The following is a 20,137-nucleotide window of genomic DNA, read 5'->3' on the forward strand; positions in this document are numbered from 1 at the left end:
GTTTCTTTTGTAGGGGTAATTAGGTCATTTAATATAAGTCAACAATAAATTTCGAAATTAGGGCCAGTGTGCTTTAAAAATCAAAACATGGGGCTTTCTTGCTACTTGTTTTAAAACAAGGGTTTTTTTCAGCAATTAGAAACAACACAGGGAGGTCTGTGCAATTAAATTTATTGATAGGGGCTTCAAGAAAAATGAAGAATACGGAGAATTGAAATTCTCGCCGGTAAATAGTGATTAATCTGCAGAAGCAGCCGGAGAGTTTTATCCTGAGAAGGCGGAACGAGCAAGATTAGGTCGAATAAAAAACCCGTTGATCGGAATATTCCGAATCTGGATTCCTTTAATCGAACAACAACCTTCAATCCAATCCCACTCCCATTTCTTCCCATCACCAAAAATCTCCCTCCAAATTATAATTCCAGATCCGAGATCTCTGTACAAGCAAACCGCCCCATCAATGGCGGCGCACTTCACACTCGCCCAATTTCTCTTCTCCCCCAAAAGTCTCTTCCCCAATTCACACGGCACCGTTTCCACCAAGCACCAAGCATCGCCTTCCCCGAGCTCCCACACGGACGCATCTCCGCCGCCGCAGACGCCGCCCACCGCCGCTAGCCTCCCGTTCCTCGGCACCAGCGCCGCGAAGTCGAGCCGCTCCGCCATCGGTACGCGCAGCTCCTTCCACCGCCCCGTCGGGATCTCGAACCCCACCACGCTGTAGGCTCGTGCTGACGTCATCCAGTACAGCGTCCCGTTCGAGTGCACGCTCTCCCGGGGGGTCCACACCGTCAGCCGCACGGCGAACGCCGCCGGCATAGCTCCGACGACGGTCCACCTGTCGGAAACCGAATCGTAGGTTTCGACCGTCGGCTGGTAGGCCGCGCCGCCGCTCGTCGCCGCGGCGGACATTCCGCCGGCGACGTAAATCTGGAAGCTCGAATTGCTGCTCCCCCCCGCCCCCGCCACCGTCCCCACCGCCGGATTGGTTCTCGGCATTTTTAACGCCGGGAGGTTTCTGAATTGTCCGGTGAAGGGGTTGCATACTGACAGCTGTAGTGAAGTTGTGGCGGTGAGTTTTGATAGAATTAAGCCACAAATTGTCGAAATTGGCTTAATATTACAGTCAAGAGATAACAAATGCCAATTGTCTCCAATTGGGTTGTATGCATAGCAAGAAGAAACACCCGCCGGCAAAGCTACGAACCACGGCGGATGACGGCGGCGCACGGCCAAAGTGTCCGCAGCTTCGGCGGCGGCGTGCCAATTCCGGCAGGCGGATTTAGCCCGGGCCAAGGATTCCGGTGGGAAGTAGGAGAAGATGTTTGCCAGGAGATCCAACGGAAGATTGCTCCACATATCTCCAAAACGACAACGTTTTTGACAAATTGTTGCAGGGGTTTTTATGATTTCTTGCATAGGGATGTGTGCCTGCAAATCTACATGAACTTTGATGAAATCTGACCCACATGCAGCAGTGTCAATTTTTTATTTTATTTTTTTTATCAATAATTGTTTTTTTTTTTTGAAAATAAATAAGGAATGAAGATTTAATAGTTGTGATTCTTGGAAGAGTTGAAAGGCCAAATGAAAATGAATGAATAGAAACAATTTGCATCCTTAAGCTTAATTTTGTGGGGCCCTCTTCTACGAAGAAAGAAAGTTGAGTTGGCTGCATGTCTGAAAATGGTACACTTGATTTGAATACTCGATGTCGAATTCGAGATCTTTCGTTAAAAGTTTGTTTGATTTGAATACTCGATGCTGGATTCGAGATCTTTCGTTAAAAGTTTGTTTGGGCTCAATTTGAATGTATCGAATCAAGTTTAAACATATTTTCGTTTGGTAAGTTATGAAGTTCCACTGGAGTTCGACTCGTAGTCGGTTTGATTGAAGTTGATTCGAGCTCGAGTGGATATTGTTTGTCAAACCAAGTCCAAATTTAACTCTGAAATTTCAATTAAAAAATCAAACAAGTTTGAATAATTATGTCAGTTCGACTTGGCTCGATTCGTTTAAACCCCTTATCTTGAGTGAATTGATCAAAGTTTTTTTATTAAACTATGATGAGATTAGCCCTACGAAGGTCATTTAGGGTTTTTTTCTTTTTTCTTTTTTTTTTTTTTTTTTTTGGCAAAAACTACCTCTGAATAATTTTGAATTGTCGAAAAAGTCCTCATGTTAAAAAAATTAGCAAGGACTTATATATGACCGTAAATATTAAATAGGGTTAGGGTAACTAGAAAGAAAAAGGAAAATCAATTAATTTTACAGTTTGCAGTAATTGGTAGAATAATGGGGTTTTCATCAAGAAAATGGGCAGAGATAATATCTAACGTCGCTTCTCGCATCTACTTCGTCATAATTATTTTAAAAATCCCACTTTTTAGGTACGTTATTTATTTATTGATTTTGATGATTATTTCTATTTATAATTCAACATTATATATTCTCTAATCCTTCTAAACACCGATGACAGCAGCCACTGCTTTATTATTATTATTATTATATGATTCTTAATCTTCTGATTTGATTTGCCCCACATGTTTTTTATTCTCATTTTCTTAATATCCAAGAATTGCATTATAACTAAGTCAAGAAATTTTAGATAAGTGGTCTATGCAGTGGAGAAGCCAGTGTAGGGTCGGAGGGGGTCATGGCCCCCTCATTTTAATTTTTTTTTACTACTATATATATGTATATATAGGTTTTTTCGCCTTTGCAATGTAAAAATGTTCACACCATCTAAATGTGTTGGATTCTTGAAAAAGAAATTCAGACAAAATAATCTGATTGGTTTGTATTTTTGTTTTCGTTGATGATTTTCAGATTTCCATGTAGAATCGGCACTTGTCGAACTCCGATAGATATAACGGCATGTGAATTAATCGCGGGTGAAATTTTCCCGGAATTCGTTGTGAAGGCCATTCTCTATCCGGGAGCCATAATAACTTCTTTTACGGAGGGTAAAATCGTCCCGAATCGCGATCAGATTCTGACTTCTTACAAGTCTAATATGAGCAAAGCACCTCCCACAACTGATCTCAAACAATTGGAGGTTTGTTTATATTGAATATGTAATAAAATTTGAACACAGAATCAAAGAATAAGCCAATGTTTTTTTTTTTTTTTTTTTTAATTGTGACAGGTTATTACAGGAAGTTACCTATGTGTGGCTGGAGCGATATTAGGACTTATAAAACGAGGGCGAATGAGCGTATGTGGTTTAATTTTAGTACTGTGGGGTATTGTACGAGAAACGTTTGTCGGTAAATATCGAAGTGAAGATGTTTGCGTATATCCAGAAATGATTGTGACAATAGTTATAGCATTGTTTTCGATGAGAAGGGATGTGAGAAAGCTTATTAGATGTTGTTGATTTGACTTCATTGTTAAATGGCTAAGTAATTAATTACTCACAAGCCAAATACAATTGAATTTTTGTTACATAAATTGTACCCGAATAATCGGGGGGCGTTTCAGTCATTTCAAGACTGCGTTTCACCGAAAAAATTGGCTAATGGTACCAAGTTAAAGGATGAAGAAAATAGCGCATCCTTGATCCGCTGTTCAGATCTGAAAGTTCAATAGTCCAAAAAGTTGAGGCGAAAAAGAATATTCCTCGAGAAATCGAGGGCTTCTTGCATTGTGATCTTGTCCTGCAATAAATCACATTTTTTGGCATGATGGAATTAAACAAGGATGCTCTGTTCGATTTCTTAGCATCGGTGAATGTGTTGCAAATGAACTCAAAGAAGCTAATTTGAGACCACTCGAAGCTGGAAACCCTCTTCGTATCGGTGTTTTTACAAGCAACGAGACAACTTTCTTAGCTCGATTTTATCAGGAGAAATTCTCGTGTTCTCGTAATGATTAAAAGTAAACATTATTCGTTCTTCGTTCATAGGGTTTGTACGTCTATGCATGTAGGAAAGTAAAATCTCGTCGGTGATAGAAAAAAGGCAGCGAAATTAAATCTCGGAAAAGTGCTTCCATTGCAAGTCATATACAGAACAATGTGTTTTTCAGAATCAGGACACAGCAAAAAAAAAAAGGGTAAAAGGCTTCCTTCTTTCTAGCTCTCGACTTTGCTGAACGAAACATCGAAATTGTGGGTATCATCTATCCAATCGGCATAGATTCGATTCGTCTTTTTAAATTTCCACTCCATCAAACACCTTTTGCCTTTTAGTTGCATCTTCTTTGCAATCTTCTTTCCTACTTCGGACAACGACGCTGCATTTTGACGTTTCCCAGCAAATCTCGTACATCTACTTTCCATCTTAGCATACGCACCGGCTTCTTGAAGTTCTGTCCACCAAAAAAAACTAATCGGTGTAAGAATTAAGAAATAATAACACCATTAAACGCAAAAGCACCACAACTTCGGTAACTTCTTGATGTACATATAGTAATTCCACAAGATACGAAACAAGTTATCTACGAATTTTTCGTATCAAAAGAAATCGATCAATCGTCACATGGATTAATTAGCAGATCTACTTCAAACGCATATATACTCGATCGAGCACACAATTTGAAACAGAGTGATCGGCAATTTACGAGAAAAGATTTCGTCCACACAATCTTGAAACGCACAAACTACGAAAAAAATCGATAACGAAAAACCTTCTCTCCCATGGGCATAGCTACATTTCAGTCCAAAAGGACAGTCACCGAACCTCAACCACTTCATACAGAGCTTCGTTTTCCAAACCGATTTATCGCAGTTTACACCGTAATTAAAATTCCAGCATCGAATCTCATGATCACTATGAACTCTCTCTTCAATTACATGAAGAAAAGAGCAGCGATCACCGAAAGGGCAAACCGCCCCACCGGAAAACCAACGACACACTTTCGATTCGTAAACGGAATTTCTCCGACTGTCATCCTCCTCCTCGTTGTTCAGATGCTCCTCCACAGCAGCAGCAGCAACAGATTGAAACCCTAGGTTTCTGATTACAGTTGTGGTGTGAGAGAAATGGCAATTATCGCCGTAGTAGCATTTCCCCCTTTGGAAAAGCGAGCAGATTTCTGACTTGTATGGGATGTTGAGCTTCGAGCGGTTGACTGAAAGTGGTATTCTCGGCTTGTTGAAATCGAAATTAGGGCGAGTGCGAATTCTCGATTGGACGAAAGGGTTTTCTTTGAAATGGGCCATGTTTAGTTTTGTTAGGGGTTGGTGGAAGGAAACAGAGGATTCGTCAGTGGATTTGGGGAGTGGAGAACTCAAATTTCATGAAAATGGCGGAAACTGGAAACTTCGGCCATGGATTCAATGGATGATGAACGAAGATGTTTCATAAGCAGAAGCATATTATTTTTTAAAGGGATTTTTGATTATTTTGATTTTGGATTTGGGGTTTTGTGAGAAGAAGAAACGATGAACTTGTGATTATCACAGAAAAACCCTTCTGTGTTTTGCAGTCCGTACGTGTAGTACGATCATGCAGAGGTATGATTTTTGTGAAATGACAGAATTCGCCCTCATTTCACCAACTTTTTTCATTATCTAATTATACTTCACACAATTTTAAATATATTCTTAATGTGGCGGAACCAGCATAGAGCAAGGGGCCATCGCCCCCCAAACATTTTTCAAATCTCTTTCATTTTATATAAATTTAAAAATAATCGTGTACATTAGCATAAACATGTCCCTTGTAAAAATATTATGCATTCAGCCCCTGCAGACTTAAAATTCTAGGTCCACAGTTGTGAATTGTTGGGTTTTGATCATAATTTTCTAATTTAAATCAGATAAAGTTGATTTTTTCCTCCTTTTTTGGACTGTAATAACCATCGATATTGTGTCCATTTCTCGGATTTAGGTGGTGTTTGCAAAGCCTTTAGAAAAAAATAGAAATTGGTGATTATGAGCTAACTTAATGATAAATGTACGTTTCTAAATGTTGATGGTGCTTGCAAAATTCAATGAAAAATCAATTTCCAGCAACTTTTTTTTAGGAGAATTGATCAGATAGTGTTTTTTATATTTAACTTAAGCAGCTTATTTTCAGAGAATTGGAAGCAAAAGCTGGTATTACAAATACTTAAAAAGTGATTATGCCCCCAAAAAAGTTTAGAATTACTTTTCAAAAGGATAATCCATTGCTCAAACAAATACAATTAAATTTATTATAAATAAATTCAAAATTTCAAGCTTTCGGAGTCCTATCAATAAATGTCATCACCAATTTGCTAAAAGAAAAACTCAACAAAAGAGAAAAAAAATCCCCAACAATCAATACAACAAGACTTCTAGAAGCCCTTGGACAAATTTCCGTAAAAGCAACAAATACTCTTTTCGAATTAATGTAAATTTACCGAAAAAGATAAAGAGCTGAGAGCAAAAATCTTGATAAGAGTTGCATTCGGTGATCTACTGAAGCTTCTTTATGCCCGGAAATGAAGGAAGGATTGCAATTAGAGCATCCCCGTACCCGACTGGAGCTGCAAATTTTCAAGAGTTACAGTCGTTATATGATGCCATAAAATCATTAAATTGTAGATAAAACGCGAAATTATTCGACACAAAATCAATGGAATAAATTTTTGCGTACCACCATCTTCTCTAAGTATCTTGACCACCTCTCCCGATATGTCAGACTGTGGCAGAAAAAAGAAAAGAAAAGAGAATCATCAAAAATAATTATATCCCATGATAAAAATGAAAGAGAAAAAGAAGAAAAAAAAACACCGTAAATTTAACCATGTCTTATGCAAGGTTCTTTACTTGCAGTCGAAAGAGGGAAAGGAAATGAAAGAAGTTTAACTAAACCATGGTCAGGAACAAACCTCAATGGGGATCTCACCGCCTAGCTGTTCAATAAAACAGAGCACCTGGCCCTCCTTTACTGTGTCTTTCTGTAATTGTGAAGATAATAACTCGTAAATAGATGAAAGATTGAAAGTGCAGGAATTATTGGATTGATCGGGCATGCAATAGATGATAAATACTTTAATAATGTCTTCAAATATATTGTTCGAGTACATAATAAAAGTTTCGAGTTTGCCTTTAGTCAAGATCAAAAAAATAGCATGGGGTGTCAAAAAATTTAACTTTTATCGACAAGGGTAATGTGTACACAGGTGAAAAAATCACTTAAACCTACACCAAAAGAGATTGCTATGAAGTGAATGAAAACAAACCAAAAACATAATGATATGGGAATTGTAAGAAACTGGCACACCTTCTAGAAGCAAAAATCATACAAAGATGCATTAGGTTTATAAAAACAAAAAAGAAAAAAAAATGCAAGAAAAAGAAACCTCTTTGCAGGATGGAGGAGCCTTCTTCCCTTTAATTGTTCGACATCTCTTAAAATACCCAACCTGCATTTGTTGGTATAATCTTAATGAAACTCAAATCCAAAAAAGAAAAAAAAACTCTGATTCGTAACGAAATTTGTTGAAGAATTTTCTTACCCTAGGAGATTGAAGTATGACCAAGCCCTCATCTGCTGCCTTATCGAGCATTGTCTGAATTCCAGCTGAAGAAGAAGTTGGTTTGGAGAGGGCTAAAGATGGTGATGAAGCTGATCCATTTGAACTGGGTGTTTCCACAACTGAATGGGCAGTAACATGAGCAGGTGCTGGAGGTTGTGGAGGTGCGTTTTGCTCGGCCAAGTCTCTCGACACGTATAATCGAAACCCGCCAAGCTAATGAAGAAAGAAACATAAATAAATACATAATTTAACCAAAGACATTTGATGTTTTCAATAATATTGAAGTTCAGATGATTATATTTCAAGAATGAAGCAAAACTGCTCACTTTAAGTTCAATCTCGGCGATTGATGTTGTGTCACATAGCACCGTCAAAAGAGACTCTACCTGTAAGACGAGATTTTGAGTAAGATGGTTGGAATTATTTATAAAAGTTGATGATCTATTCATAACAAGTTCCTTTTATAATTATGTTCTATATTTGGTTTATGCTGTTCTCTAATACAAAATATACAGTGTTTTTGATTGTAAACACCAGTTGAACTCTTTGTCTACCTCACCAATCGAAAGAATATTCCTTTCAATTGTTCTAAATCTTATTAGGAAATACGACAAACGAACAGAAAATCAACCAGCAATCAGGATAAATACACATAGGATATCTATTCACAGGCCACGAAGAATAATCAACTTACCTCAAATGCATTGGGAATTAGTGTGCTTACTGCCTCGGGTGATTCAGTTTCTTTAGAAATATCCTCTATACTTGCATTAGCTGTTACTTGTTGAACAAAAAGGATCGATTAGATAAAGATAAGTGAAAGGTGTAAAAGAAATTCTCAATTAAACAGAATTTTCACATGAATCACTATGTATATGTTAAATGAGAAACAAAATCACTTTCTTTCATTCACTGACGTCGCCATCTACTAACAAGTACTAGACGCATCCTCTGTATATCAAGAATCAAACTTCCACCCGAGTTATTTAACTTCCAATAAAGTACTAGATAACCTAATTCACAACAAAAACTTAAGCCGTAAATCATTGTGTTCGAATTAACAATTTAACAGATTCTACGATAATTGCTCGAGTTTCTCCTTTTAGTACTTTATGGCATGCCGTTTAACCTTCACCGAGCTATATATTCGCATAACTAACCAGCCATTTACAATGATCCTAATCGTGAAATCAATCATAATCATACTCGCTAAACGACATCATTAGGGCTAAATAGAACACTGTTTACTTCAACAACTAAACAAGCAAAATCAATGTCACAAAGTTAATCCCACAAATGGAGCTGAAACAATTCACATAAAAAAAAAAACTCACAATCAGATTCGGCAGACAAACTACGGCACCCAATTAGCATCTTCTTCGATCGATTCGACAAGACCAATCCATCGAATCGAACAATTGACGGAGTTTTCAAACCATGCAAAGGCTGCAATGTTCTCAATTTAGGCCTCACAGAACCGAAATCCAAGCTCTTAATCTTAATTCCTGAAGCCCCAAAACCACCTGAACCAATTATCAGCGAACAAATCATCAATCACTATTCCATTGCGCACCAAAATGCAGGTTTTTGTTGGGGAAAATAAAGAAAAATCAATTACTAGGGATTTGAGAGTTTCCATAGAAATGTATGCACATAAATCCAACAGAATTAAGATAACCCAAACCCCGTTACACAGGCATGCATCAACAGCGAGAAAAAAAACAGCATAATTAACAGGAAATCAATTAATAACAGTATAAAAGGGAGTGTGTGTAGTTTTAGTGAGAGAGAGAGAGAGAGAGAGAGAGAGAGAGAGAGAGAGAGAGAGAGAGAGAGAGAGAGAGAGAGAGAGAGAGAGAGAGAGAGAGAGAGAGAGAGAGAGAGAGAGAGAGAGAGAGAGAGAGAGATTACACGCAGCCATGTGTAAGTGGAGAGAGAGAGAATTGAGATAGACTGATAGTGGTGGTGGGGGAAGAGGAAGACAGCTCTACCAGAGAAATTTCAGTTTTCAGCAGCGACGATGTTAACGAAGAAGAGAGCCAGAACACACATATTTATATGGGGCCCCAATTTCTAGATTTGCTTTTTTTTTTTAATTATTTATTTATTATTATTATTATTATTAATTTTTTTTTTCTCTCTGTCATAATTTACAAAATGAATGCTTTCTAGCAAGAGTTTATTATTTTTCAAATATTCATAAAATAACTTTTTTTTTCTATTATAGTAATTCTTTATTGTCCTGAACATTAATACTCTTTCATTAATCAAACAATAAAGTTCTCTAATTTTCAAGGACTAAACTAGAGTGTAATATTGCATACAAAGTGATGGGGGTACATTGGACAACTGGGTCGTGCCCCCACCTTCTCGGCATAACGGGTCGGAGACTCAATAGGGCGAAGAGAGTAAAATGGACCATGGAAGTTTGGGCGACTGATATTGAAAATTAAGATGGGCCAAGAGCTCGTTTTCATGGAGCACGATCACCCCATAATGGATTAGAAGTTCGCCTTGAAGAAGTCAACACATGAGAGTTCTCCCCACGTTTCTAATGCAAATAGAAGTGAAGGGAAGATACGACGAACGACGAACTGATCGATCTCATTACTGTTGGAGTGTGAGATCCGAAGATAACTACCATAAATAGATAAGGACAGTATATATGAAACTAAACACAACATTATCCCACTTCTAAAAGCCATCTTCGCAAAACACGGCGACATTGTCAAAGAAATCACTTTTTCGAAAGAATCACGCTATTGCCTTTTGGAGGTGGTTTGCCCCATTTACGAGAGGCTAAAAGCTTCGGAAGTTGATGCAGCTAAAGCCACTGGAGATGGAATCTATTTCAGGTCAAATTGGAGATCTCGAGATTGTGAAGGTGAAAGTCGGGTGGCTTCGTAAAAGGCTCGACTTGATAGTCAGGGCAAATGAGCTTTGCGAGGGTGCTTCGAGTCTCCAAGAAGCTGAATCGAGAATCATGTTGGCTGTTGAAGAAAAGCTGAAAGCCGTGAAAAGTTTCGAGAAAAATGTGGCAGCTGACGTGGCGGGTGTCGAGAAGTTGCAACGGAGAATACGGGATGGGAAGGATGAGGTGGCGGTGCTCGATAAGATTATCGACTTGTTCGATGGGTCTTTGATTGATGGACTTGTTTAGTAGTAGTGTTCTTGACTCTTTCAACTTCTTTTGGTGTAGAATTTTGAAGTTGATGAAAATATTAGGGTTAAATACATTTTACATCCCTAAATATATCATTTCTAACACTTATCCCCTCAAGCACAATTTAATTTGTATTTTAAATTCTAATATCTTAAAATTTTATCTTTTATTAAAAGAAATATCTAAAATAATAATTAACTTATACAACAAAAAATATACGTTGAAAAATGCTATATTTTAAAATACAAATTATTATTTCAAAAAAAAATATACAAATCACTAAATTTTGGAATGTGCTCGGGAATAATGTGCTTAATTGTGTTCTAGATTTTTCTAATAACAAAAAGCTCCCTAGAAAATTAAACCACACCTTCATCTTCGAGTACAGGCCGATAAGTTTGTGTAACGTTATATACTACAAGATTATGCACTTGCTTTGGGCCAAGTTGTTAATCTTGAAAAATCCACAATGAACTTCTGTCCCATGACACCACAGTCGTGCTACTTACTGGGCACGTGAAATAAGCCGGAGTTGATCTGGCGGAAACCTCTCCGACGCTCAAGTTAGACGCTAAGACAGAAGATAGGGCAGAGAGCACTAGATCAATAAGACTCCTAATTAGAGTACTAATCTAGTTTCTTTTAGATTAGGACTCTAATCAGGTGTTTTAATAATATGATTATAGATAGTGGTCCTATAAAGGCCCAGTTAGGTGAATGGGCTCGACTTCTTCATCTCACGGGCTTTGGGCCCATATGTTTGTGTAACATAAATGGCCTAATCTGGCCCATTTAGGTGTATCATTGGGCTTTAATGGGCTGTGTCTCTTAATTAATGGGCCGATGTGCCTTCTCCCTGTATATAATTAAGCAACAACCAATTAATTATTCAGTTCAGAAATATATTTGTTATCAAGAATATTTATGTGCCATATATTATATATATATATATATATATATATGATTAAATTAATTAGGATAAAGTACGAAAACCCATCTGAACTCTGAACTTAGGCTAAATTACGAAAAACAACCCCATTTCCTTTCTTTCCTATATTTTTTACATGATTTTGTTTAAAACTCTTATCTTATTGCAAGGAATTAAAGAATACTATATATATCAACTCATAATCTCAATGTTTGTAGGTGACTTCAATTCTTCTTTTTCTTCCATATAAGTTATTATCTCGTATTTTATTCAATCATTTCCATATACATTCAAATTAGTTCGTTAGTTGTTTTTAAGTACTTAGAAAAGTTGTATTCAATTCACGACTTTCTGACAACTTTTTACAAGTACGTAAACTGACAGTTAGTTGTTAAAAGATTTTCTTCTCGACTTTCAATCGCTTAATTCTAACAACACGGAATTAATATAGCTGATCTAGCGGGAACAATTATGTATTTCAGATAACTTATAATTTTCTTAAAAAAAAATTGTTATTGGATTAACCTATGATCAATGAATTCGAACTATGGTCATTTGACATCGCATTCTTTTGCTCCACGCACTAACTAGCTCATGAGTTGGGGCGCAAAATAACTTTAATTCTCGTAATCTCACTAGAATCCAATTTTGAATTCGAAATCCTGATAATCAAATTATGGAAATCTCAGTCATCAGAAAGTCCAAATTAGCCACAATATGTAAGCAAATCACTCAATTCAAACAAGGGCAAAAAAGTATTTTCCCCGAATAAACACAAACTAGAAACCGTGTTAATGATAATCACCTGTATAATCTCCTCTTAATCCCATTTTTAACACATCCTCTTGTGCTATATAACAAACTGACTTTAGGAGAGATCACTGCTGTGGAAGCTGATCGTCGTTGCTTTCTCTCTGAGAGTAAAATGGGAAGTCAAAAGAATTGTGTTCAAATTAAAGTCAACGGCACTGGTTCAATAAATAAGGTGAAGCTAAGTCTATTGCATGTAAGAAGTCTGTGTTGTGGTGTATAAATATTTCACCATCGCCTTTTAATTATTATTTTTACGTAGTAATCAAACTTTTGTGGTGATTTGGCTATGAACTTTTAGTTTGTCTCAGCTGTTAAATAGCTAAGATATTAGTAATATTAATGATGGAGATAAAGTCCATCCTAATTATATATTAGTGCTGGTTTCCAATTTATTTTTTATTTTATTAAATTTTCGTTTTCGTGGAACTTGTCCTAGCTTTGCATGTCTTAAAATTGAGCTTCGAACACTTATAAGCTAACATTAAATTTTGCACGTAATACCTTAGCTGACGTTTTTGTGTCTAGATTCATTTAAATAAAATATGGATCTCGAGACTGTGTAAGAATTTTATTCAGCCATATATACATTTACATTCGCACAACAAAATCACCAAAATTCTCAATTTCCTTTCGATTTTCGTCAATGGCTATCCAACACCCAGAGGCATTACGAAGAACAAGACCTATCAGAAATCGTTGCGCATGGAATACAAGTTCCTGATCTCTATCTACTAATCAAATACTATGAAGAAAGGCGTCTGGACCAAGTTGACGTCAAAAGATCAATCAGAATATTAGCATCGTTAATGGAGGGTAACGTGACGGTTAATCAGGCGCGACAAAGAGTATCTAGAAGATTTTTCTTCTTTTGTTGGAAGATCAAAAAAAATTAAAAAATTAGGAACAATTTTCACATTGTAGCTAGGTTTTGTTGTGTTTGGATGACATAATTTTACGATGAAACAGAGTAAGAGTAGCATGCTCACAAGCCTAAATAGAACCAAATATTTCGAAAATGACAAAAATGAATATGGAAATGAAAACTATTTTCATTTCAAACTTGGTACCGTTGAATGTACATTCTATGGAGGGACTTAGTTTGTAGGAAAGTACTTGTATTGCTTGAATGTCTTGGATTGGTTGGATGATTACAAATTAAGTCACTACTCCTATTTATACTAGGCCACATTCTTAATGGACGGTGGAGATCTATCTGATCTAATAGCTAGGAGTGGTTCACTAGAACACTCCAAAGAATTCCTACAAAATATCTACAAAGGGAGGGTTCTAGAAAGTTTTCTAGAATCCTCCAAGAATCTCTATCAATCTCTATATACACTTGGGCTAAGTTTCGGACTTCTTAACCTCCCAACCCAAAAAAACTGGCAAAGAATTGGGCCAAAACTGGCGGCCGTGGCATAGAGCTATCTCCGTAGTCAATCTCTTTGGAATCAGGATCCAAATCTAATTCGTATTTCATCCTAGACCTGTTACATCTACTTGAGGAGCCGAGAGCACTTCATATTAATGGTTTCTGATGTAAACATGTATATTATTCAACACACACACACACACAAAATTGAGTAGAACTTCACCGACCGAAGCATTCAGAAAATGAATAATGAGTTTGATAATTGCAAGGCCAAAATCTTTCTTGAAGAGGGATAAACCCAAGGTATATGCTTGGACGCAAACCATGGCTTCAACCGCTCGTTAAAAATATTAGCGTATATATTATATATATTACGTATACTATTATTATTCTTATTTATTATAGTTACCTTGTATAATAAGTTATCTTGTGTAATAGGTTAGGGTTTCCTACATGTAACTATATATACGATTAATATACGTAAGAGATATTATTCTCTTTTTTCTCCAAATCTATTTCTCCTATATGGTATCAGACACTAGGTTAACCTAGCCATCACCACCTCTTCTTCTCTTCTTCTCAATAGCCGTCGCCCCCCCCCCCCCCCCCCCCTCTCCATGGCCGGCGAAACTTCTTCTTCCTCCACCGCCCCTTTCAATCATTTTCACATTGCTCATGACATTTCTAATATCAAATCTCTTATCCCCGCTACTCTAGATCTGAAAAATACTAATTATCAAAAGTGGAGCCACTTTTTCACGATTACCGTCGATCGTTTCTGCCTCTCCGATCTTCTACATGGAAAACCCCGACCGGATTCGATTTCCGCCGATGAATGGCAGCGCGCCGACTATCTCCTCCAATCTTGGATCTACGGCACCATCTCCGACGATCTGTCCAGCATGGTTCTCTCAAAAACCTCTACCGCCAGTGATCTATGGACCGCCATCTCTTCTCTCTTCACCGATAACAAAGATTATCGAGCCATTCAATTTGAAGAAAAATTCAAGTCCCTCAAGAAAGGCGCTCTCTCCATTCACGATTATTGCCAAATAATCAAAGCCACGGCGGACAATTTGACCCATGTCGGAAATCCAATCTCCGACAAATAACTCGTCCTACAAACCCTACACGGCCTTCCGAAAAATTATGAGACCGTCCCCAACCTCATCTCCTTTCAGAATCCCCTTCCCAGCTTTCTACAAACTCGATCGCTTCTTCAGATGGAAAAAACTAGAATTCCTGAACCGGAGCAGACCGCTGCTGTTTTCTACACCTCCAACGCGAACTGTCCATCCAACAGTTGCAATGGTTCCTGCAACAGTTCCCGCGGAGGTAGTTCTTCGCGCTATTAGCGCGGGGGTGGCCGATCCAACCGTCGCAGAGGTCGCAGCACTAACCGTCACCCCATGCAGCACTACGGCTACCATAGTGCCCATGGCGCATCTCAACTCTGGCGCGCACCTTACCGACAACCGTCAATTTTGGGATCCGCTCCAAATACATCGGACCACCCATCCACTCCAGCAGCTCAAGCCTACTTTACTGGACCACCTGAACCCTACACCGGCCACTCGGCTCTTGCTTAGGTTCATCCGCAGCAGCAACCATGCCACAGCTCTAACAGTTCCATCAACAGTTGCAACAGTTCCTGCAACAGTGCCAACGTGGTGGATCTCGCAAACCGTTTGAATACGGTGACACTTCAGCAGCCTACCGAGTCACAGTGGTTCATGGACAGCGGGGCGACCTCTCATATGGCAACACACTCAGGTGATTTCAATTTTGTTTTTAATCCTGGCAGTAATTTCCCCAAACATGTCGTCGTCGGTAATGGTTTCACCCTCCCCATAACCCACATAGGGCACACAATTCTTCGCACCACTCCTTTCCGCCTCACAAATGTCTATGTCACACCCAATATAGTCACACACCTTATCTCTGTTCGAAAGTTCACCCGCGATAACTCTTGTTCGGTTGAAAATGACCCGTTTGGTTTTTCTGTGAAAGATCTTCGGAGTCGAGTCGAGATTTTCAGGTGCAATAGCTCCGGTGACCTATATCCATTTGGCGTCCCTCCCCCCACCTCACCTCCCGCTGCTTTCCTCACTGTCGCAACACCTTCGTCTCGCACTCTTTGGCATCGGCGTCTAGGCCATCCCGACAAACACGTCATGTCCCGTTTATTTTCTAGCACTTTTCTTTCCCATAATAAAGACCATATAGAGTCTCTTTGTAATGCCTGTCAATTAGGCAAACATTTTCGTCTACCATTTTTTTCTCAGAAATCTACTACTGTTGCTCCATTTCAAATTATTCATGCCGATTTATGGACTTCTCCTATCTCTAGTCTTACGGGTTTCAAATATTATCTTGTCTTAGTTGATGATTTTACCCATTATTTATGGATTTTTCCTCTTCGAAATAAATCTGACGTTTTTACAACATTTGTCAATTTTCATACACTTCTCAAAACTCAATTCCAACATCCCCTGAAAGCCTTACAAAGTGATAATGGTCGTGAATTCAAAAATGCGGATTTTCAAAACTACTTCACTAAATACGGCATCCTAAATCGTTTTTCGTGTCCCCACACCTCCCCTCAAAATGGACACGCAGAACGAATGATCCGCACCATAACCAACATGATTCGACCCCTCATCTTTCAAGCTCATCTTCCTCCTACTTATTGGGTCGAAGCTCTTCATATGGCCACCCACCTACTCAATATCTTACCTACCAAAACCACACAAAACCGGACCCCTCACGAAGCTCTTTACCTAATCAAACCTACATACTCTCATCTTCGAGTATTTGGCTGTCTCTGCTATCCCAACCTCACCGCCACCACACCACATAAACTCGCCCCCTGTTCTACTCATTGTGTCTATCTCGGTCACCCTTCCTCTCACAAAGGCTATTGTTGCCTTGATAGATCCACTGGCCGTATCATAATTTCTCGTTATGTTACCTTCGACGAAACACACTTTCTCTTTGCTGAGTCCACTCCCCCCACAAACACACTTCCTACCTCTGCCTTGGACGAAAACACACCGTCCCTCTTCCTCCTCCCTCAGACTTCGTCTAACTATTGCAACAGTCCATCCAACTGTTCCAACAGTGAACCACCCCGTTCCAACAGTTCATCCAACAGTCCAATAACACAGCCAACACCTGTTGCACCTGCAGCACCACCTCTCGACCATGACCAGCTCACAACGCCTACTCATACTCCCACACCTCCCCCATCTCCCCCTGCTCACCCTATGGTGACTCGTAGTAAAGTGGGCATCCACAAACCCAAAGTCCCTTTCTCTCTCGTTGCGTCCTCTACCTCTTCCATTCCCACCAACTATTGCCAAGCTCTTCTTGACCAAAATTGGCGAAACGCCATGATTGAGGAATATACTGCTTAAATTAAAAACAATACTTGGAATGTTGTGCCCCGCCCCCCGTTCACTAATGTTATCTCTGGTAAGTGGATATACAAACAGACACTCAAGTCTGATGGCTCCCTTGAGCGATACAAAGCACAGTGGGTTGTTCGTGGGTTTCACCAGCAGGCTGGCATCGATTTTGACGAGACTTTTAGTCTAGTTGTCAAACCAACAACTGTTCGAACAGTTCTCAGTATTGCTCTCTCCCGATTATGGCCAATCCACCAGCTTGATGTGAAAAATGCCTTTTTACATGGCAATCTCTCTGAAACTATCTACTGCGAGCAACCTCCCGGATTCGTCGACCCATCTCGCCCCACTCATGTGTGTTGTCTCAACAAAGCACTCTACGGTCTCAAGCAGGCACCACGTACTTGGTACAAGCGTTTTGCATCTCACATTACTACCATGGGGTTCAGAGAATGCAAGTCCGACACTTCACTCTTTGTGTACTGTCGCAACAGTTCAGGCGACAGTTGCAACAGTTCATGCGCCTACCTTCTGTTGTATGTCGATGACATTGTACTTACGGCCTCCACACATGAATTGATCCGCTCTATTTTCGCTGCCCTTAATCAAGAGTTCGCAATGAAGGACCTTGGCGATCTTCACTACTTTCTCGGCATCTCAGTTACTCGCATGGGCTATTTCTCTCTCAACGCAAGTACGCCGACGAGATACTAGAGCGTGCACACATGGCTTCCTGCAACCCTTGTCTTACACCGGCTGACACAAAGAGCAAGCTGTCTTCGACCACTGGACCCCCCGTTGCTGACCCTACTCTTTATCGCAGCCTTGCCGGTGCACTGCAATACCTCACGTTTACTCGTCCCGTCATCTGTTATGTTGTGCAACAAGTATGTATATTCATGCATGATCCGAGGGAACCTCATATGGCGGCTCTCAAGCGTATCATTCGCTACATTCTCGATCACGGCCTTCAGCTCTCCCCCAATCCGGACCTCTCCCTTATCGCTTACTCCGACGCCGATTGGGGTGGCTGCCCCGACACTCGTCGTTCGACTTCGGGCTATTGTGTTTTCCCCGCAACAACCTCATTTCTTGGTCCTCCAAACGACAGGTCACTACTTCTCGATCGAGTGCGGAAGCCGAATATCGAGCTGTCGCAAATGCCGTCGCCGAAACGACTTGGTTACGCAATCTACTTTTGGAGTTGCTCTGCCCACTTTCGAAAGCCACTATTGTGTACTGCGACAACGTCAGTGCCTTCTACCTATCCAGCAATCCTATTCAACACTCTCGTACGAAACATGTGGAGATCGATATCCACTTTGTCCCAGACAAAGTTGCTTTGTACACGTTCGAGTTCTTCACGTCCCATCCGCCTACCAGTTTGCCAATATCTTCACGAAAGGACTCCCTACTCAACTGTTCCAACAGTTTGTCTCCAGTCTCCACGTCTTCTCCTTTCTCGTTTCAACTACGGGGGTGTATTAGCGGATATAATATATATATTACGTATACTATTATTATTCTTATTTATTATAGTTACCTTGTATAATAGGTTATCTTGTGTAATAGGTTAGGGTTTCCTACATGTAACTATATATACGATTAATATACGTAAGAGATATTATTCTCTCTTTTCTCCAAATCTATTTCTCCGGGGTATTTGCACTCGGCTCCCCTGTGAAATCTCTAATTGGCAAAAAAACCCCTCGGATAAATAAATTAGCAAATACCCCCCTATGAAAGGAAGTCAATGACAATAAGGACCCTACGAGCGAATCGTGGGATACACTCGCGGTTCATGCAGCTGGGCGTGCGTTTTAGGACATTTTAGGACAGGAAAAGACATAAAAACCCTTTGTAAGAGGAAAAAAACCCAGAGTGATTCAATTATAAATAATCTAAAGTTATAGGACTAAATTATAATTATCAAAATTGTGGGCTGAAATCACTATTTTGGAAAAAATATCGTCTTCCCCAAAATCCAAATTTCTTCTTCGCCATTGAAATCACCACCACCACCACCACCACCACCACCACCGGCACATCACCACCTCTTCCCGCCGGACCCACCCCTTTCCTTCTACAACATGTCTCCTCCGCTCTTCTTGACCCCCCCCATGGAAAAGCTGTTTTGTCGGCCCATCCATGAATGCCCTGCCCCAGCGGAGATGTTGATCTAACCCTTCCTAATTAATCCGGTTTGTCAGAAAGGTATGTGATTCGTGTCTCTTCGAAGGTTGGTTTCGATTGGCTGCTTTGTGTTCAGTCTGTTGTTATTCCAGACAGAACTCAGAAAGCTTCACCTTTACAAGTCCGTGGCTATGGCTCTTTTCTTTTGGAAGCCATAACTACGAACCCCCATAGCAAGGTCTACAGCACCGCTATGATAAATCCCAGTCCAGTAACCTGGGGAAGGAAGAGGTGAAATTCTTTTTCCTTTCCAATCTACCCAAATCGGCAGTCTATTGTCGGTGTTATGGCACCATCTTCGCCCCACCCAATGCTACACCTCTTCCGCTCGTACAAGGCGGCGGCTGCTGCTCCAGCGACGGCGGCAACCCGGATTCTTGAAACCCGAAGCCCTGATGCGATTCTTGCCGAGACCTTTACAGTGGGGTTTTGATGATTAGGGTTTTGCTGAGCTGGTTCCCCAATATTCCTTGGGACGGCGGCGGTTGGGGAAAATGGTGGATGAAGTTGTGGTGGTGGGTGTGGGGTGTGGTGGAAGACGGGATGAAGAAGAACACTATTTTCTTTTTTCTTTTCCTTTTTTAATTGTTATTATATTTAACACATATTTTATTTATATTTGTTTGTTTAAAATTGAAAATTTATTAAAAATTGTTAGACATTATTTTTTATTTTTCGCTTTATTTTTTATTAAGGGTAATTCTGTCATTTCACTTAAGTCAACGAGTCAATGCACACAAAGGGGCGGTGGGCTGACTAAAACACAACAGAGGGGGTTATAAGCTAATTTTTTTTTCCGGGGTGGTTTT

The 20,137-nt window shown here is 39.7% G+C and overlaps 5 protein-coding genes and 1 pseudogene across 7 annotated transcripts; 3 read left to right on the forward strand and 3 right to left on the reverse strand.

Annotated features, from left to right (window-relative positions):
* Positions 1 to 72: 72 nt before the first annotated feature.
* Positions 73 to 1,625, reverse strand: LOC105975488 (F-box/kelch-repeat protein At5g43190). Its single transcript, XM_013000687.2, has one exon. It carries the CDS (start codon positions 1,417 to 1,419, stop codon positions 265 to 267), a length of 1,155 nt encoding a protein of 384 aa, XP_012856141.2. The 5' UTR covers positions 1,420 to 1,625; the 3' UTR covers positions 73 to 264.
* Positions 1,626 to 2,258: 633 nt separating this feature from the next.
* On the forward strand, positions 2,259 to 3,453 carry LOC105975639 (uncharacterized). The gene is made up of 3 exons (XM_013000833.2): positions 2,259 to 2,390; positions 2,830 to 3,058; positions 3,149 to 3,453. Exons 1-3 carry the CDS (start codon positions 2,296 to 2,298, stop codon positions 3,377 to 3,379), a joined length of 555 nt encoding a protein of 184 aa, XP_012856287.2. The 5' UTR covers positions 2,259 to 2,295; the 3' UTR covers positions 3,380 to 3,453.
* A 518-nt stretch (positions 3,454 to 3,971) lies between these two features.
* LOC105975557 (zinc finger CCCH domain-containing protein 39) lies at positions 3,972 to 5,492 on the reverse strand. Its single transcript, XM_013000756.2, has 2 exons — positions 4,630 to 5,492; positions 3,972 to 4,311 (listed from the first exon to the last, which is right to left on the reverse strand). The coding sequence occupies exons 1-2, from the start codon at positions 5,162 to 5,164 to the stop codon at positions 4,076 to 4,078; spliced, it is 771 nt and encodes a 256-aa protein (XP_012856210.1). The 5' UTR covers positions 5,165 to 5,492; the 3' UTR covers positions 3,972 to 4,075.
* Positions 5,493 to 6,114: 622 nt separating this feature from the next.
* LOC105976022 (Single hybrid motif superfamily protein) lies at positions 6,115 to 9,537 on the reverse strand. Of its 3 annotated transcripts, none has more exons than XM_013001304.2 (9): positions 9,364 to 9,537; positions 8,787 to 8,975; positions 8,147 to 8,226; positions 7,779 to 7,838; positions 7,432 to 7,665; positions 7,276 to 7,338; positions 6,802 to 6,870; positions 6,567 to 6,612; positions 6,115 to 6,456 (listed from the first exon to the last, which is right to left on the reverse strand). In XM_013001304.2, the coding sequence occupies exons 1-9, from the start codon at positions 9,371 to 9,373 to the stop codon at positions 6,386 to 6,388; spliced, it is 822 nt and encodes a 273-aa protein (XP_012856758.2). In that variant the 5' UTR covers positions 9,374 to 9,537; the 3' UTR covers positions 6,115 to 6,385. The 3 variants fall into 3 exon arrangements, with proteins under 3 accessions (XP_012856758.2, XP_012856756.2, XP_088679178.1); XM_013001302.2 differs by having other exon boundaries at positions 8,147 to 8,232; positions 9,364 to 9,520; XM_088823052.1 differs by lacking the exon at positions 9,364 to 9,537 and adding an exon at positions 9,071 to 9,175.
* A 245-nt stretch (positions 9,538 to 9,782) lies between these two features.
* On the forward strand, positions 9,783 to 10,698 carry LOC148768184 (uncharacterized; annotated as a pseudogene).
* Positions 10,699 to 13,977: 3,279 nt separating this feature from the next.
* Positions 13,978 to 14,840, forward strand: LOC148768185 (uncharacterized). Its single transcript, XM_088822797.1, has 2 exons — positions 13,978 to 14,031; positions 14,472 to 14,840. The coding sequence occupies exons 1-2, from the start codon at positions 13,978 to 13,980 to the stop codon at positions 14,838 to 14,840; spliced, it is 423 nt and encodes a 140-aa protein (XP_088678923.1).
* Positions 14,841 to 20,137: the final 5,297 nt, after the last annotated feature.

Source organism: Erythranthe guttata, chromosome 9, assembly GCF_056151865.1.
Source record: "Erythranthe guttata isolate IM_541 chromosome 9, IM_541, whole genome shotgun sequence".
NCBI lineage: Eukaryota > Viridiplantae > Streptophyta > Magnoliopsida > Lamiales > Phrymaceae > Erythranthe > Erythranthe guttata.

Bases quoted from the DNA above. Each gene is read 5' to 3' on its own strand.
- LOC105976022 (XM_088823052.1), bottom strand. From the start codon at position 9,107: ATGTGCATACATTTCTATGGAAACTCTCAAATCCCTA. The intron at 6,871-7,275 runs GTTTCTTTTTCT...TCACAATTACAG, and splicing joins CTCCTCCATCCTGCAAAGAG to AAAGACACAGTAAAGGAGGG. The intron at 6,457-6,566 runs GTACGCAAAAAT...GAAAATTTGCAG, and splicing joins GATACTTAGAGAAGATGGTG to CTCCAGTCGGGTACGGGGAT.
- LOC105975557 (XM_013000756.2), bottom strand. From the start codon at position 5,164: ATGGCCCATTTCAAAGAAAACCCTTTCGTCCAATCGAGAATTCGCACT. The intron at 4,312-4,629 runs GTTTTTCGTTAT...TTTGGTGGACAG, and splicing joins CTATGCCCATGGGAGAGAAG to AACTTCAAGAAGCCGGTGCG.
- LOC148768185 (XM_088822797.1), top strand. From the start codon at position 13,978: ATGAGTTTGATAATTGCAAGGCCAAAATCTTTCTTGAAGAGGGATAAA. The intron at 14,032-14,471 runs GTATATGCTTGG...AATTATCAAAAG, and splicing joins TGAAGAGGGATAAACCCAAG to TGGAGCCACTTTTTCACGAT.
- LOC105975639 (XM_013000833.2), top strand. From the start codon at position 2,296: ATGGGGTTTTCATCAAGAAAATGGGCAGAGATAATATCTAACGTCGCT. The intron at 2,391-2,829 runs GTACGTTATTTA...GATGATTTTCAG, and splicing joins TTAAAAATCCCACTTTTTAG to ATTTCCATGTAGAATCGGCA. The intron at 3,059-3,148 runs GTTTGTTTATAT...TAATTGTGACAG, and splicing joins CTGATCTCAAACAATTGGAG to GTTATTACAGGAAGTTACCT.
- LOC105975488 (XM_013000687.2), bottom strand. From the start codon at position 1,419: ATGCAAGAAATCATAAAAACCCCTGCAACAATTTGTCAAAAACGTTGT.